Source organism: Malus domestica, chromosome 03 (genome assembly GCF_042453785.1).
Source record: "Malus domestica chromosome 03, GDT2T_hap1".
NCBI lineage: Eukaryota > Viridiplantae > Streptophyta > Magnoliopsida > Rosales > Rosaceae > Malus > Malus domestica.
Window position 1 is genome coordinate 23,623,924 of NC_091663.1, and position 18,505 is coordinate 23,642,428.

At 37.3% G+C, this 18,505-nt stretch overlaps 1 protein-coding gene and 1 long non-coding RNA gene across 3 annotated transcripts; both read left to right on the forward strand.

The window, feature by feature from the left end:
• The first annotated feature begins 2,196 nt into the window (after nt 1–2,196).
• On the forward strand, nt 2,197–3,756 carry LOC139194483 (uncharacterized). The gene is made up of 2 exons (XR_011579370.1): nt 2,197–2,320; nt 3,226–3,756. It is a non-coding gene; the product is annotated as an uncharacterized lncRNA (long non-coding RNA).
• Nucleotides 3,757–7,033: 3,277 nt separating this feature from the next.
• LOC103418359 (NAD-dependent protein deacetylase SRT1-like) lies at nt 7,034–17,466 on the forward strand. 2 transcript variants are annotated; one of them, XM_029100061.2, is made up of 14 exons: nt 7,034–7,266; nt 8,230–8,259; nt 8,361–8,453; nt 9,166–9,285; nt 9,675–9,775; nt 9,955–10,063; nt 10,722–10,801; nt 13,800–13,878; nt 13,986–14,039; nt 14,282–14,378; nt 15,178–15,260; nt 15,988–16,055; nt 16,637–16,739; nt 16,882–17,466. In XM_029100061.2, the coding sequence occupies exons 1-14, from the start codon at nt 7,168–7,170 to the stop codon at nt 17,218–17,220; spliced, it is 1,455 nt and encodes a 484-aa protein (XP_028955894.2). In that variant the 5' UTR covers nt 7,034–7,167; the 3' UTR covers nt 17,221–17,466. The 2 variants fall into 2 exon arrangements, with proteins under 2 accessions (XP_028955894.2, XP_070675282.1); XM_070819181.1 differs by having other exon boundaries at nt 7,039–7,266; nt 9,161–9,285.
• Nucleotides 17,467–18,505: the final 1,039 nt, after the last annotated feature.

Here is an 18,505-nt window from a genome sequence, read left to right on the forward strand (position 1 = left end):
TAAACATATATAATGTGATAATCCTCACCAAGAGGATCCTCATCTCTAGGGTTTAAGGTTGTGTGGTCTTATGGTTGTCGTGTATGTTTAATTGTTTATTGCTGTGTTCTTAAGTGCGTGGAGTTAAATTAGGAGTTTTAGCATTGACTGTGGGGCAAAAAGAAATGAACTTGGTAACTCTTTCGGCAAATGACCGGAACAAATCCACTTACAAAATTCACCATGTGTTTCAGATCATGAACAAGGGAATTAATGAAAAATACAATCAAGGTGAAGTTATTTTCTTAAATTGGCATTCTGCTGATCTACAGTTTTTAGTAATCAACAAGTGTAGAATTTAATTGACGAAATGGGGGAAAATGTGAGAGGTCCCCGATTCGATGCTTCAAATTGGTGAGTCTATTTGACTGTGGCGATGGGCAAGGTGAAATACTTCATAGCCTCTCTGAGCCTGGAATGAGTGGATTACTATAGCTTGCCACCAATTGTTCCCCTTATTTGAAAAAAAAAATTGATGAAATGGGGAAACAAGATCCAAGAATTGTTTAGGGTTTACAAGATTAAGAAGACTGTTGGTGAAGGTTCAACTAACATGAGGACCCAAAGTGTCAATGAAACGGCTTATATGTTTCTTAGGGCTACCTTTCCCCCCATCAAAGAGGACAAGGTTAAGAGTCTTGTATCCCTTAGGATAAGGCATGTGAAGAAAGCTGACTGGGTATGGTGGCTCAGGAGCATACTTCTAGCTCTTCGAGCTCTTGCCCAACTTCTTTTCCAGTATGGCAATAACATTTTCTTGAGTGACAAAGGATGACATCTTTTCAGAACATTTGCCTGCAGCAGCAGCTGACTCTTCCTGGGAAGTCTTTTCCTTGGGCTTTGGAATTCCAGATGGCCCACGAAATCATTAAGACCAGACCGATATTGAGAGATGAAAGGTTGGTAGCAAGGTCTAATGACAAATCCATCACGAATGAGGATTCAGGGAATTATGGTAAAGCTCCCAAAGGAGAGCAAATCCAAGAACATCGAGCAAAGTGGCAATCCTAGAATAGATGAAAAGTATATTCCAAACGGAGTTGCAGTAGATGCAGGAAGCATCAAATGATATCCATTTTTTAGAGAGATTGACTCATTTGGGGATAATGTCCCTGCACACACACTAGGCAAGCATGCAGACCTTGGGGGGATTTTTGAGTTCCAGATATTAGTCCAAAGAGTTTAAGCTGAGCTTACACCAGCTGAGGTAGAAGCCCAATTCAAGGTCGGCGTGATCCGACTCCTAGCAACGTGATAAGTCGATTTGACAGAGAAGACACATTTATGTTCAAAATGCCACTTTAGACAATCACCCACATTTCTGAGACTTAATGGAATGGATCGAATTAGATCAACTTCAACATAAGAGAATAGGCTCTTGAGAATCTCCAATTTTGCTCAAGATAGACAAGATTGTTTTCATTAAATGGACATGGCACACAAATATTCCCATGCGCAGCTCAACAGCCCTAGAAGTTGCCCAAAGCTCCCCTGCTTGTGGCATGGAAAAGTCAAATTTATTAAATATATGATTAATTTCTAAATCCCATCTTTAATACAATAAAATCAACCATATTAAGGAATCCTTATCACAATTAATAAGGGATATTCTAACCATTATCCCAAGATATTATCTCCTAATTAATATCTTGAGAATATACTTTCTTTATGACAAACCTTAGCCATTGAGATGCCGCCATGTGATCACTCATATATTTCATGCATTTATACCATCCATTTGTAGTCTCTTTGTGATGTTTTTGAGTTAAAATTGTTGCATTTTACCTTGTTTTGTGTTAGTATGAAGTTACATGTACTATAGGATCAAGTTGAAGGGAAAAGAAGTGAAAACATGCCATTTCTGAAGTTGACCCTTATTATAAAACATGGAGAGAAGTTTAAATAAAAGTTTCTCATGTGCAACTAACATGTGTGTATGGGTGTGCAAACTTGCTAACATGTGAGCATGGGTTGCAAAGCTGTGGAAAGACAGCAAAGCATGGGTTTTACAAACAAATATTTCCATGTGCTTGATAGGATAGCTGTGCAAACCATTCGAACCCTATATTCCATTATTTTACAACAAAATATATTGTAGGCTCTTTTACCCCATAAAAGAGGGCCTTTCAAATCACTTAGAGGAGGCTCCCCCTTGGGGACTCCCAAAGCTCTCTCTCTCTCCTCTTTCTTTAGCCTTTCTTCCAGAAACAAGGATCTCATCCGAATCCCATTCCATCTGCAACATTCTTGGAGAAGTTCAACATCAGAATTGCTTCAAGGGGTTTCTTCTATGAACTTTAATTTCACTCATGTTGTTCTTAATATTTATATATTGTGTAGTCATGTTGTGTCATTAAGTTCATAGTTGGGGATTTCGATGTAGCCCTGCAAAACTACTCTATGTTATTAAATTAAAGTATTCAAACTACCAATCTGTGCTTTTATTTCATTCACTGGTTTTATAGTTTAATTTGTTTGATAATCTTAATGTTTGATCACCATTAGGGCTACTTATGAATTATTTGATCAAGGTTATAGTACACATCATTCTTAATCTTGGTAGACTTGTGAATGAATGAAGAAACTGCTATGCATACATCTTGCCATATGATTTCTTAGGTTCAATGAAGTTTTCTTGTTCTTAATGGATTCTTGTTTGGTAATCTAAATTGAACATCACAACTAGGTTGCAAATTAGGAGTACTTGATTACAACCACACATCAAATGCATGATCATAAATAAGTAAAACGAACCCAGTTGCAGATTGGAGAGTTGAATATGTTTTGTCTTAATTTTCATGGAATTAGCTTGTAATGGTGAAATCGATTTCCCTAGTTCCATTGCCATCGTTTTTGAATCATTCTATTATTCATATTTACATTCACTTGCATTTTAAGTTTCTGTACTTTTCAAATCAAAATTCAAACTCAATTTGTTAGTTTCATTGTTTAGTTATGGTTCACATAAAGCTCGTAATTTGTAGAGGTCCAATAAGTCCTTGTGGTTCGACATCCTTACTTGTGCCACTATATTATCCTTATATTTGTACTTGAAAGGAATAACAAACAAAATGGAGCCGTTGCCGGGGACTAATCTCAGTCTGATCTAATTGCTTATAAACCCTATCTGTTTTTGTTTTCTTAGTTTAGATTTTTCATTTACAATTTAGTTCGTTTTGATTTCAGTTTGTAACCAAGATGTATGGCAAATGTCCCTTATGTGCTAAAATTGGCCATCTTCTTCAATTTTGCCCAAGGAGAGATGAGTTTCCTACATTCGTTCGAGAGCACTCACACCGCATGTGTTTCTTTAACCAAGGGCCACTACAACCATTGCCAAATACATACAGCGCTACTTGGAGGAACTTTGATCATAACTCTTGGAAAAACATGGAAGCTCCAAATCAAGCATTTGCACCTCCACCACATCAACCCCCTCTTAGCACTTCATTGGAGGACACTTTGGAGGTACTCGCTCAAAGCACTTAGCAATTTCAACAATCAACGAGTAGCATGATTCAAGAACACTCCATTGCGCTCGCCAAGTTGGAAATTCAATTGGGGCAAATTGTCCAAGCGTTAAATGAACAACAATCAAGTGGTGATGATCAAGATGTGAATGTTGAACAATCATTGGAATCTAGTTGTGCCTATATACATAGAGAAGTTCTTGAATTTGAAGCTCTTTCTCAATCTTCTAATTCACTTGATTTTTTTCAAACATTGTGTTGGATTCTCCCTATTGTTTTACATCTTTGCAGGTGCCATCTTTAGAATATTTGGGTGATGGTTTATTGCAATATCAAGAGGAAAATGAATTGAAGTTGGATGGCGAATCATTGATGCCCATTCACCATAAGAAAGAAGATTCAGAGCTAGATGATGAGATTGTTGCCTTGAACGAATTTCATTCATCCTTAGCAGTCACGAACCCATTTGTTGAAACCATTGCTCCAGCCACATCTTCAACAATTTTCGAGGATATGGTTTTTCACAAGGAAGGACAAAAATGCCATCACAATCAAGTCCTTGTGGAAATTCAACGCATCATATTCAAGGTCCCCCCCCCCCTTTTTTTTTCATGTGTAGGGCTAAACACTAACCTCATGGCCGGCCATGTACACCACACTATAAGTACCTTCAGCTCCTCCAAAATTTAGTAAGTTATGTGCTTACTATACAAGTCTAAACACTCACTCTTTTTAGAGAAACTAACTTAGACATCGGAGATTCACTGGCATAACCTTCCCCCACCTCGTGAGCGTGAGAGGCTTAGGTCTTTGATCAAAGATGTTGATTGTTTTGCAAGGTATATTTTCGTCAAGATCGAAGGCGGCAAAAAATTGTTATCACACTATTCTTATTTTTGTCTCACTCACATTAAGAGTAGAACTCTTACACTACGTCCATTTTCTTATTTCTTGATCATGTCATTTTGTGGGTGATAATTGAGTTCACTCTCCACCATTACTATCATGTTCCTCGCCTTATGTGCATGTGGATATGTTGTTGGGTTGAATGTATGTCTGAAATTCCTTTTTATCCTAGTCCATGTCTCAACCCATGTCCTTAGGCTTAACCCATGCTCATGACCTCAATCCCTTGCATAATTACGACTCATTGTAGACCTAATTAAAATAAAACATAATAATAAGGTGAAGCCCATACAACATCCAAAGTGCTACTTCTTACCTCTTTTTACACACATTTTGTAAGGTTCAATCCGTAACTTTTTAGAAGGGAATTGAACCGTCTCTATTTCAATTCACCATTTATAGATCATGCTTGCACAAAATTAGACAAATTAAAACCATTAAGATATTTATATGATTGTTGGATCAAACGATACTCATTGTAGTGTTTCTTTGTGTAATCGTAGTGGTCCATTTTCTTCACTACCAATGAACGTCTTAATAATTTTGGATTTGTCTAATTTTTTGCAACAATGATCTATGGATGATATATTAAAATATAGATAGTTTGGATCCTGAGAGAAGTTACGAAACAAGCCCAAAAAAACCGTGTTAAAATATGTGCCAAAAAAATGGGTCCCCCAATCTGGACTATGTATATATATGTTGATACATGGAAGTGAGATAATCTACTTGGAGAGAGATGGTTGGACTAAGCCACACAATATGCCAATTGCTTACTCGGTATCAAACTCAGCATAAATTAATATGTTATTGTCACCCACATTAGTAAAATATGAAAGATTTCACTTACAAACAAAAAAAATACCACTAATGCTGGAGGACTTTTAGGTCGAGGTGAAATTGGGTTTTGAGAACGTCTTCTTGTCTCCCTTGGTTTGGTTTCATACCAAGTCCGGGAATATCTCGAAAAAGTTAGTTTACCTTAGGAAATATCTCGGTTGGATCAATGACTTGAAGATAGCATGATGTAGGCAAATAATGACTTGATCAAGATAAGCGTGGTGTGGAAGTTAGAAGTTCATCAGTTTAGCATGTTGACAGAGAGTTGGCATGGTTGCATGGTGTTTTCTAGTAGATAATATGGGTGTCCTAGGGTAGCAGCAAGGCTTATGATGGCTGGGATTTTAGTAAAAGGTTGTGGGAAATACTAAGGTTGTATGGATGACGATTCTCAAGGCTTAAAGGATATTTCTGGGCTAATGGGGTTCTTTTGGTATGTTTCTTGGGTGTTACTTCTTGACTCTATGTCTCTACGTTCTCTTTATCCTCCATGTGTTACCTGTAATCATTTTCCTTTGTCTAATGGTTTCTCCCTCCTTATGTAAGTGAAGGGCTTTTCTCTAGGCTTAAAGGAAATCTCCCTTTGTGGTTTGGTCTTCTCCTATTTTCTCCCTAACTCTCCTATTATTCCCTTTTTTATGTAAGATAGCTACACTGTTGAGACTTGTAGTTTGCTTCTTCCCGAGGCACGACTTTCCCAGGTTGGCTTTCCTCATGCGTTACTTTTGGTAGCATGCCTTTTGGCTTTCGCTCGTTGGTTGTCTATGCAAGCTGGGAAGGGAAAGTCAGCATTAAATGTCTGACTTGCTGGGTTTAGCATACATTTAATGTAGGAATTTGGTTTGGTCCTAACTAAGAAGGTTGGCTTGCTAAGGAAAGAGGCAAACTAGGCTAATTCTCTCTCAAACTTACCCATGTGGAATACAAGGGCCATGGGCTTGGACATTTGGGCTCCCAAGCAACCCAAAGTCTTCCACAATATTGACTCCACGTAGGCCCAATGAACTTTCGTAACCATTCACACCACAATTCACTTGACAAGCCCCAAACATGTGGCTTGTGCTTAGCGTGAATAATGTCTAGCTTGATAAATAGGCATGGCGTGATCCGGTCTAATTACCTTGGCATGGCATGTTACTATGTATATTTCTTCCTAGATCCCTCACCTTTGTATGTATTTAGGCTTGAATAGAGGCTTGCATGACAATTGGACTTTAAGACTTGCTTGGGCTTGCGTGTGGCGATTTTGGGCCTCAACAACTAAATTATAGTGCTAGTTGATTATGTATATATTTTTCAGAAAACACAAATCATCATTTTTCTTGAAAGGAGCATTTTTGCTTACAGCCCTTTTTATTATAATTATCGTGAGTTTACATTTTAAGATTTGTGTTTAACCACTGCACACATCTTGAAATCTATACTCATTAAACCGTGATAACTAAAGTAATGAGGATCTATATCAGTTGATGTTAGTGAGCAAGAATATTCTCTTTCTTCAAATGTTGAAGTTGAAGTTTAAACTCATATTTATAGAGAAAAATATTAAAGGAAAATTAATAAAAAGGGCTTGAAAATTTTGAGTTTTAATGATAAGGACAAAATAAAGGGTAAAATGAATATTACTAGGATTGATTTTTTAGTGTAAAAATGTGGTTTTTCATTAAAGTAAACAGTACCAACTTTTCGTTAAAGTTCTTTAAAGATTAATCCTAATTAATCCTTAACCATCAAAAGTTGCTGAGACAAAAGTACTTATATTGCAATAGAGAGGGAACAAACAGGAGAAAAAAAAAAAAAAAACAAAGGCAAAGGGGCCTCTCGCTCTCCTCCTTTTGATCAAAACTTTCACAGAGAGGAGAGAGAGGGAGAGGTACAGGGCGAAGGTGGTATACGAAGCATCAGAGTGACCATGTCCTTGGGTTATGCAGAGAAGCTTTCCTACATAGAAGATGTGGGCCAAGTCGGAATGACAGAACATTTCGACATGCCTCAAGTTTTGCAAGAAAAAGTGAGAATCTTTTCGGTTTTGTTTTAAATTGCTAATTCTTCTTCTTAAAGTTGATGTCTTTGTTGATCTTCTGGAGTTCTAATGAATAATAGTTAGGTTTTTTGCTTACATTTGCTGCAATTATGGCATTTTTTGCTGGGGAAGATTGATTTGTTCCTAAAATTTACATGCTGATTAAGATCTGATATCTGGGTTGAGGCATTTATTTACATTGTGATTGAATTTTACTTGGTGTTTTGATCAATGAGTTGAGCTTTGTTAACCCATTTCTTGGTTGCGGCATTACTTCCATACCTGTGTTTTGGTGATCCCAATCATCTATAGTCTTAAAGAGGTATACCTTATCAGCTTAACGGTTAACACGTTCGGTTGTAATGTAGTTGAAGTATGCCGGTGGAGTGAACAAAGATACAATCTTTTCCTTCTCTTCTATGATTGATTTGATTTCATGTTTATTTATCTTCCCCTGTAGTTTTTCTGTGATATGGTTTTTGCGCATTGGTAGCGCCAATGTGGTGCTTTCCAGTAAAAATCTTATATCCAACAAATTAGGTGTGCTGATGGTTGTACCTGAGCCATGATTGTACTATTTTGATATTAACCCAATACATGCTTGGTATTCTTGGATTCAACTTTTAAGGCAATATGGTCAGATTTGTCTTGTTCCTTAGTTGCATTTTTCTGTTGGTATTCATGACTTACATATCTTTTGAAGAATTTAAAAGTCTTGGATTATCCATTAGTTCCCATAATTGTGACATTGCGATAATCTTTATTGATACGTTATAGATTTATTTAAACATTTTTTAAAGGTACTATGATATGCTTGCCAACTGCAATTTCCATTGCATATTTTTGTGCTTTGTGTGCTTAGCTTCATGAAAGATCATTCGTGTGTTCTAATATTTGCTTATTATGCTAACATCATGTGTATGCATCTATTTTCTTTTTTGGCAACGGCAGATTGAGTGGCTCGCCATGTTGGTGCAAAAGGTTTGGACCTACAAATTCCATTTATCATGATACCCACTATGTATATTTCATATTTGATATTATTTAATCAAGTTCTCTGAAAAAAATCTCTGTACTTGCAGAGTAAGCATCTGGTGGTGTTTACTGGTGCAGGAATCTCGACCTCTTGTGGTATACCTGATTTTCGAGGTCCAAAGGGAATTTGGACTCTGCAGGTGAGAATCCCAAAACCTCATATCAAATATGTAGAGTTAAAGTTTCTCTTTGGGATTTCTTGTTTAAAAGTTAATGACATTCTTTTGGTGCGCTTACTCTTTGATTGGAGGGGATTTTGTATTGAAAGTAATTTTGGTTTGAGTTTTGAAGGTCCTATGTTAATTATGATGGACTTCTTATCCAAAGCAGATGTATCTTTTTCACAAATAAAGTTCGTTTCTTATAAGAAAAAGAATCCCAATCACTCTTTCATCCCTGTTCTAGTTATTTTTTTATAATCACATCTAACATGGATTAATGCTCGGATACTACTTATAATTGACTATTTGAGCCATTCTGAACAAAAAGCGGATTTATAAGATTAAGCTTACAAGAAAAGGCATGTGCTACATCAACCATTGAAATAACTAACTTAGAGAGGAGCAACTGATTTCAAATACTCAAGGATCTTATTTTCTGTCTTTAACTCTTCTGGTCTTCTAGCAAACTTTTAGAACTTGGTTTTTGAAGGAGTTCTGGTAATGTAGTCACTAGTTACATTTGTATAAGAAACTGAGTAAAAAAAAGTCCTCATTGTTTCGACCTTCTTGGCTTATCCTAGCTGTAAGAGACACAAGCATAATTATATCAAAATAATAATTACAAAAGATAGAATCACTCATACATCTGCGGAGCACTGTGGATGTTGCTGATTTCTGTTTACTAGTGCAGCGTGAAGGCAAAGCCTTACCTGAAGCATCATTGCCATTTCATCATGCAATGCCTAGCTTGACTCATATGGCTTTGGTTGAACTGGAGAGAGCTGGAATTCTGAAGTTTGTAATTAGCCAGGTATACATTACTTCATTCTTGGGCTACCTTGCACAATTTCTTTATGTTGAAAATTATTGATAATTTTTTCAGATTTGTTGTTCACATGGCTTAATATCTGTCATGCTTTGGATGCTAGCATCTTCAAGTTTTTGAGGCTACATTTCTCCAGTGTCATATTCCTATATTGGGACTTGGGGAAGGACATTTTCTTTTTACTATTAGAAGGTTTGATTATGTTTTTCTTTTCTGCTGGGGCAGGGACACCTTGATAATTCCTTTGTGTTTGTATTATTTTTCTGTCTGACCATGTTACTATTTCTGCCCTATTTTCGTCTTTCATTCTTACACCCCCATAAATACCTCATTAATGTCTACATTTTTATTGCCTTTTATGTTCTGAATGCCAGAATGTTGATGGTCTTCATCTTCGATCTGGAATACCAAGGGAGAAACTTGCCGAGTTACATGGTAACTCCTTTCTGGAAACCTGCCCTTCTTGTGGAGTCGAGTAAGGCTTTCTTTTTATTTCATCCTGTTATCGTTGCCATTCCTCATCATTTTTCCCTTTCTTGGGAATTGAGGTGGGAAAAGGTTTCGTGTACAGAAGTTAATATTTTGTTTGCTTCATAGTTTGGCTCTTTTGTCTTTCTTTTATCAAAATTTAATTTCTGATTTAAATTTGTTAAGATATTTGAGGGATTTTGAGGTTGAGACTATTGGACTGAAGGAGACTTCAAGACGGTGCTCAGATGAAAATTGTAGAGCAAGGCTTAAGGATACAGTTCTTGACTGGGAGGTATTGCTTACTAATAATTTATGTTCTGTTTGGATGCCCATGAAGAAGAAATTAATTCTTGGCTTTCATTTTATTAATCAGTCAGTTTAGTTTTGATTTAATCTTTTTTTTCCTATCATTAGAAAAAGGTTATGCTAGGTGTTTGGATTAAGCACATTCATTTAAGTGTTTGGTTTCAGAAATAGATCCTTTGCCTCATTTTGGGTATCATTGTGTAATTATTTATGGAATGTTCATCCTATTATTATATAACTTGATTGGTTGGGAATTAGTGTTTTTGCTTATTGTAATTTTGTGGTAGGCTTTACCTAGGAGGTGGGCGTTCATCTCTGTTTGTAGTTCTTTTCTGTGCATCTCTAAAATTTGTGTTTCCTATATAAGAAAATGTTCAATACGCAAGGCATATAGTTAGCAAAATGTAAGTACATGACGCCCATGACAGAGGGTGGAGGCTGATTTACCACATTAGTTTTGTCCGCGTGGGAAATCTTTGACCAAGAGTCAAAAGTAAAATATATAATTGCATTCAATTTGTACATCACTTTCAGCCATATAGGGTTGAGAAGTAGGGAGAATTTCAGGGATCGTGGCTTGTTCATGCATTTTTTGAAAATAGATGTTTGTGAGAAGCACTCACTTTCTTTTGCTTTCCATGCAGGATGCATTGCCCTCAAAGGAGATGGATCTGGCTGAGAAGCACTGCAGGATGGCTGATGTTGTATTATGTTTGGGGACAAGGTAATAACAACAACAACAAAGCCTTTTCCCACTAAGTGGGGTCGGCTATATGAATCCTAGAACGCTATTGCGCTCGGTTCTGTGTCATGTCCTCCGTTAGATCCAAGTACTCTTAAGTCTTTTCTTAGGATCTCTTCCAAAGTTTTCCTAGGTTTTCCTCTACCCCTTCGGCCCTGAGCCTCTGTCCCGTAGTCACATCTTCGAACCGGAGCATCAGTAGGCCTTCTTTGCATATGTCTAAACCACCGTAACCGGTTTTCTCTCATCTTTCCTTCAATTTTGGCAACTCCTACCTTACCTCGGATATCTTCATTCCTAATCTTATCCTTTCTCGTGTGCCCACACATCCAACGAAGCATCTTCATCTCTGCTACACCCATTTTATGTATGTGTTGATGCTTCACCGCCCAACATTCTGTGCCATACAGCATCGCCGGCCTTATTGCCGTCCTATAAAATTTTCCCTTGAGCTTTAGTGGCATACAGCGGTCACACAACACTCCGGATGTACTCTTCCACTTTATCCATCCAGCGTGTATTCTATGATTGAGGTCTCCATCTAATTCTCCGTTCTTTTGCAAGATAGATCCTAGGTAGCGAAAATGGTCGCTCTTTGGTATTTTCTGATCTCCGATCCTCACCCCTAACTCATTTTGGCCTCCATTTGCACTGAACTTGCACTCCATATATTCTGTCTTTGATCGGCTTAGGCGAAGACCTTTAGATTCCAATACTTCTCTCCAAAGGTTAAGCTTCACATTTACCCCTTCTTGAGTTTCATCTATCAACACTATATCGTTTGCGAAAAGCATACTCCAAGGAATATCATCTTGAATATATCCTGTTAACTTATTCATTACCAATGCAAAAAGGTAAGGACTTAAGGATGAGCCTTGATGTAACCCTACAGTTATGGGGAAGCTTTCGGTTTGTCCTTCATGAGTTCTTACGGCAGCTTTTGCTCCATCATACATATCCTTTATAGCTTGGATATATGCTACTCGTACTCCTTTCTTCTTTAAAATCCTTCAAAGAATGTCTCTTGGGACCCTATCATACGCTTTTTCCAAATCTATAAAGACCATGTGTAAATCCTTTTTCCCATCTCTATATCTTTCCATCAATCTTCGTAAGAGATAAATTGCCTCCATGGTTGAGCACTCTGGCATGAACCCGAATTGGTTGTCCAAAACCCGTGTCTCTTGCCTCAATCTATGCTCAATGACTCTCTCCCAGAGCTTCATTGTATGACTCATTAGTTTAATACCCCTATAGTTCATGCAATTTTGTACGTCGCCCTTATTCTTGTAGATAGATACCAAAGTGCTCTTTCGCCACTCATTTGGCATCTTCTTCATTTTCAAAATCCTATTGAAAAGATCAGTGAGCCATGCTATACCTGTCTCTCCCAAGACCTTCCACACTTCGATCGGTATATCATCTGGGCCCACTGCTTTTCTATGCTTCATCTTTTTCAAAACTACAACCACTTCTTCCTTCCTGATTCGGCGGTAAAATGAGTAGTTTCTACACTCTTTTGAGTTACTTAACTCTCCCAAAGAAGTACTCCTTTCATGTTCTTCATTGAAAAGATTATGAAAATAACCTCTCCATCTGTCTTTGACCGCGTTCTCTGTAGCAAGAACATTTCCATCCTCATCCTTGATGCACCTCACTTGGTTTAGGTCCCTTGTCTTCTTTTCCCTTGCTTTAGCTAGTTTATAGATATCCAACTCTCCTTCTTTGGTATCTAGTCGCTTATACATATCGTCATAAACGCTAGCTTAGCATCTCTCACAGCTTTCTTTGCCTCTTGCTTCGCTCTTCTATACCTTTCACCATTTTCATCGGTCCTATCCTTATATAAGGCTTTACAACATTCCTTCATAGCCTTCACCTTTGTTTTTACCTCCTCATTCCACCACCAAGATTCCTTTTGGTGTGGAGCAAAGCCCTTGGACTCTCCTAATACCTCTTTTGCTACTTTTCGGATACAACTAGCCATGGAATCCCACCTTTGGCTAGCTTCCCCCTCTCTATCCCATCCGCATTGGGTGATTACTTTCTCTTTGAAAATGACTTGTTTTTCTCCTTTTAGATTCCACCATCTAGTCCTTGGGCACTTCCAAGTCTTGTACTTTTTTCTCTCTCTTTTGATATGTACATCCATCACCAACAAGCGATGTTGATTAGCCAAGCTCTCTCCCGGTATAACTTTGCAATCCTTACAAGTTATACGGTCCCCTTTCCTCATTAGAAGAAAATCTATTTGTGTTTTTGACGACCCACTCTTGTAGGTGATCACATGTTCTTCTCTCTTTTTAAAGAAGGTGCTGGCTAAGAAGAGATCATATGCCATTGCAAAATCCAAGATAGCTTCCCCATCCTCGTTTCTGTCCCCAAAACCATGGCCACCATGAAAACCTCCATAGTTGCCTGTCTCCTTGCCCACGTGTCCATTTAAATCTCCTCCTATAAATACCTTTTCCGTCTGAGCAATTCCTTGCACTAAGTCTCCAAGGTCTTCCCAAAATTTCTCCTTCAAACTCGTATCCAACCCTACTTGAGGTGCGTACGCGCGTACGCACTAATCACATTGATGAGTTCATTTCTTGGTTTGGTCGAATTGTTTTTATTTCTTTGCCTCAAATTATCCAGAATATATGGGGCCTTTCATACCTTATGAGGGATGCGGATTAAGTGGGCCTCTACTTTTACAATTTTTTATTTGAAAATTGTAATTTTTCAAAAGTTTATGTTGGTTCATCTTCTTCTATGATTTATATTTGCATTTAGTAATATTTGAAGTATTTTATATAATGATAATATGTGATAATTACTATTACTTTGTGGATCTGATGGACCTCACACAGAACGCTTAAGCTTAAAGCCTAACTGAAAATTAATCATGTTACTGAAACTAGGGCAAGAAAGGGATGAATCGGGCTATAAATGGTTTAGGGCATGAAGTTATTCCTGATTGGTGTTATTTCTGCAGTTTGCAGATCACTCCAGCATGCAATCTTCCTCTGAAATCGCTCCGTGGTGGGGGAAAGATTGTAATTGTCAACCTTCAGGTAATTACCTTAATGATTATGGCTGTTGTGTATGGGCTGTAAATATTGGAGATGTCACTTGAAATGTATTAACAGTTCTTTATTACATGCTTTATTCTACTTCACAGCAAACTCCAAAGGACAAGAAAGCAAATTTAGTGATCCATGGACTCGTTGATAAGGTATTGAAATGTATATGATCAGTGTATTTTTTATTAGACAAGCTTTAGTCACCTTCACTGCTGATGGAAGTCTTGTTATGACCCATTATGCATATCGCACATGCGTGCATGCATCCCATCAAGTCTTATTTAGGCTTTATCAATAGATGCATGAATCAGAATGCAGAGCTCTCATCTGTTTATTTTACTTCAACATTCTGATTCCTTCTCCTACACTCATTACTTGTCCATTTCTGCAACAGGTTATTTCAGGTGTCATGGACTTTCTGAATCTTCAGATTCCTCCATTTGTCCGGATAGATCATGTTCAGATCATTCTAACTCAAGCCTTGAGTTTAGGTAAGGATTCATGCGTACTGTGTTAACTATTTTGAACAAGGTGCAGAGAGACACATGCATGCTTGTTATGTATGTAAAGGAGATGCTTACAGTGTGCTTGTTTTAAATTTACAACTCTGTATTATTAATTTATATGTCCTTGTTGTCAGTATCATTTATGTCATTGGGTTTGCTAGTAGATCTAACACTGAATTTCATTCTTCTTTTTCCGCTGACCTTTTCCAGCTTTGACGTCCATTTGTTACCACTGTTCTGCAGAGCAATATTCTAGTGTTAGTTTTATATACATTTTTGGTCCGAGGACATAAATGACATTGACATATTAATTATGTGTGGGGTGGTTGTCTATCAAGGTGTCTGAGCCTTGGTTTGCAGGAGGTAATGGGTTCGAAATCTCCATCCCCATTCCGCAATCCATTGTTGGTTTGCATGATGGAGGACTGGGCTGCACCTATATGATTATCTCTCACAGCATTTCTTAGCCTATCCACATGCAGAATGTGTTAACTGGATACACATTGTTGGCCCTTAAAAGCTTAATCTTTTTGGGTAATGCCATAGTGGTTGTTTAGCACTAAATATTGTTTGCATTGTTGTCTACGTTTGCAATTGCTTTGTTTTATTTCTGGTGATAAATACATTCTAAGACCCTATATATGGGAATGGACTACTCTTTCTAATTACTCGTTTTAGTTCCCACACGTGATGTAACAAGTCCCAGTAGTTCCTCGAGTTGTCCTCAAATAAGTACACACTTTGGTTTCATCTTTCTCACATAGTCCATTAACTTGCATTACAGATAAAAAGAATGTGAACTGGAGCCTCCGCGTCGCAAGTGTACATGGACAGAAAGCTCCGTTGTCATTTATCAAATCTATTGAGGTGAAATTACTTTAAGACACTTGTTCTGTTTATCTTGCTACTTGCTTCCTTGTCATTTTACCGACAGACCACATCTTAAATTTTTCATCTGGATTTTTTTGTATTTTACAGGCCCGTCTATAGAACCAAAGAACTGTAAATTTAAAACGGTTGACCTTTGTCTTTTATATCTATAAGGATGAACCTGACATTTTTTTAGTATAGAATCGACTTAGTGAATGTAGGGAAGTTATGAAACCTGCTGTGAGCAAGAAATCACTACATCTTGTTGGATATAATGTCTTTCATTTTTATTCTAGCACTGCAATAAGAAACTTGTTTACTGCTGCCCCTCAGAAATGATCCGCTTATTCCCTAATGGTTATATGTTTTTTATATATAGCTTTTCCAAATTCATAGATGCATGTTTGTGTTCTTGTCATTTTTGGACTGACCAGATCTTTAGGTACACAGTTTTGTTTTTGTATCGAAATTTATGTCTTTGCTCCACCACCCAAGCCATAGTAGACTAATTTTTGAAGCAGTTGACCTTCGCCCACAGAAATCTCTTGTAACATTTCCCATTTTTTTACTCTAGCACTGGGTACAGGAACATTGCATTATCTCGAGATTGATCAACTTAGTGTGTTCCTCTTCTACAAGAAGACATCACCTTCATAATTATCCTTTTGTTATATTTCCTTTTCCCGGATTTGGTGGTAACCCTCGTGTGATGTTTACATCCTAGATATCCTTCTTAGACAATCAAGGGTATAAATCAGCTATTCTACAGAAGGAACCATTTCAATTGAAAAGGTAATGCTAAACTGAATTACTTCTATTCAATTTTGTATTTCAAATCAGATAGGTCCATACATACTTGAAGTGATTGTAAACTAGGTCAACTATTGATTTTATTCAAGATGAGAAAACTGTATGATCGTTTCGTAAAGATTTTTTACAGTCCTCTCCAGCAGTTTGATTTTTGTGATCGGAAATTTGCTTTGTAGTGTGAAATATATTCTAGTGGCTTTAGTTGTATTTCTCAATGGTGTGATCTGCATGGAGACTCCCATAGTTTAGGTCTGTTTGGTTCCTTTTTGTTTTTTTATCAAACGCATGCAGGAAAAGTGTAAGGGAGAGAGATGAGGGTGCTGAGGAAGAGAGGAAGAAAACATAGAACCAAAGCTAAAAACAAAACGTTCTTAAATCGCTTAGATTTTTGTTTTATGAGCCACTCTACATATATTTTCTCATCTCTCCTCGACATAGATCATCACTCCTCACTTTCTTGTTCTTAGAAATTAAACTCCATTCTCATGTATGTGGATGATATAATACATATGTGTTATGTCGCGCCGTCACGTTCTCACATTTTTGTATTCTATATGTATCAGGAGAACCTTGCAGGGAAAATCGTTTGATATGGTTTTGAAAATCAACTTCATAGATAGTTGTGGTTGTCCATCCACAGAAATTGTTGTACCTCTTAATCTTAAGGTGAGTAGTTAGAAGTTCGAACCTTGTCTCTTATATGCTGTTGGTTGTTAGAAATTTGATATCCTTGATTTTGAAATCAAGTATATTCTCCCTTTTTTGTTCTAAGGGAACCCTGACGTTACTGTGACTTATTACCGTCCAGGTTCCAGAAGATAATCTTCAGCTTGATAAGGATGCCATATTGCAAAAGCTCAGACACACGGCAGTTCAAGAATCATGCTGTGGACAGAATGCAATTGTTGAGAGAAATGTCATCCTGGCCCCAAAGACTGAGGTCATTGCACATGCCATTGTAACGAATGTTGTCCGGTATAGGATGACTGCTGAAGCCTTGCAAGCTGGTTCCCTAGGTAATGCCGTTAAAAGGAGAAAAGAAAGTGTCAATGGTTTTGAAACATCAAGGAAGAGATCAAAAGTGCACAGGAACAAATCTAGGTTTCAGAAACTGAATGGTTGGTGGTTAGGCGAAAAGAACTTGTAAATGGTACTGAAAAGCTAGAAATCGATGTAAGGTCATAGGCGTCTACGTTTTAGAAACTGACTGGTTGTGTTTGGTTTTCATGTAAATATCTTATCCTCATTAGGACTGACGAAAAGCATGATTAGTAGGAACTGGGTGAATTTTGTTAGATGCTACACCTCAGTCTCCCCAGCTATGAATAGCCCTTGTTATAACTTATTCGGCAAAAATGATAATCAAAATCATGGTCTTTAGTTGCTTCTGTAATGTTTTTCCTCTCTCTCTCTCTCTCTCTCTCTCTCTCTCTCATTGTCGTAGGGCTTAGAGATTATAAGCTTTTGGGTGAATGGAGATTCTCTGTTGCCAAAGGGTGGAGTGATTGAAGAGGCTCTCTCCTCTTCGTTGTAAACTTGTTTCTTTTGTCATAATCCCTGACTGTTTCAGTTTGCTTAGACCGCGGTTTTGAAATAGGGTACTGCTATCTACACCCTTATTTCGTTAAAGTGAACAGTACTGTGGGCTTTTCGTTAAAACTCCCTTTAATATTTCACCTGATGCTTGAACCAGGCTGGCTGGTTCAGTTTCAGCAGCCGGAAAATGTAGTGCTAAGTCTGAGACAAACTGAATCAGGCGGTCACTATCCAACAAACGTCACCTGTCGGAGAAAGAAAGTTGGGCGTAGTAAAAATTCTAAGCCATTCAGTTACCATTTCTTCAGGCGGGAAATGGTGGTGATCGTAGTAACATGAGTTGGTACTATTGTTGGCGTCTTTTTCTTTTAAATGACTTTGGCCTTTGTGATGGCTCAATTAAAATTTGGATGAAGAGTGATGAGAATCAGAATAGGGAAAAGTTTTTTTTTTTTTTTTTTGCATATCTAATTAGGCGTATGAAAGACGAGTGGTGGATCACAATTCGAAGAATGAAATCTTATTGATGGTCATTAGAACAATGTATGAGTGCAACTTGTAGTATTTTTATATTATCAAAGGATTTAAAAATTTGTGCACGTGCTTTGTAAATTAAGAGTACAGAGTACATGATCATCAAATAATAGGATGATTTGCCTACAAATAACATTTTTTTTAAGACAATACCAAAGGAAATTACATTGCAATGACAAACTATTTCATAGATTAAAATATCGACATTTCTTCCAAAAAAAATAAAAAGACTCCTTTATCCTAAACTTTCAGATGTCACTAAATGGAAGCATTAGTATCTTAGTGGCTAATGTTGAAATTACAAGGTTTTTGATGTATAGCTGCTTTGTCGATCTTTGTGAGATTCTAGAAGTAACATATAT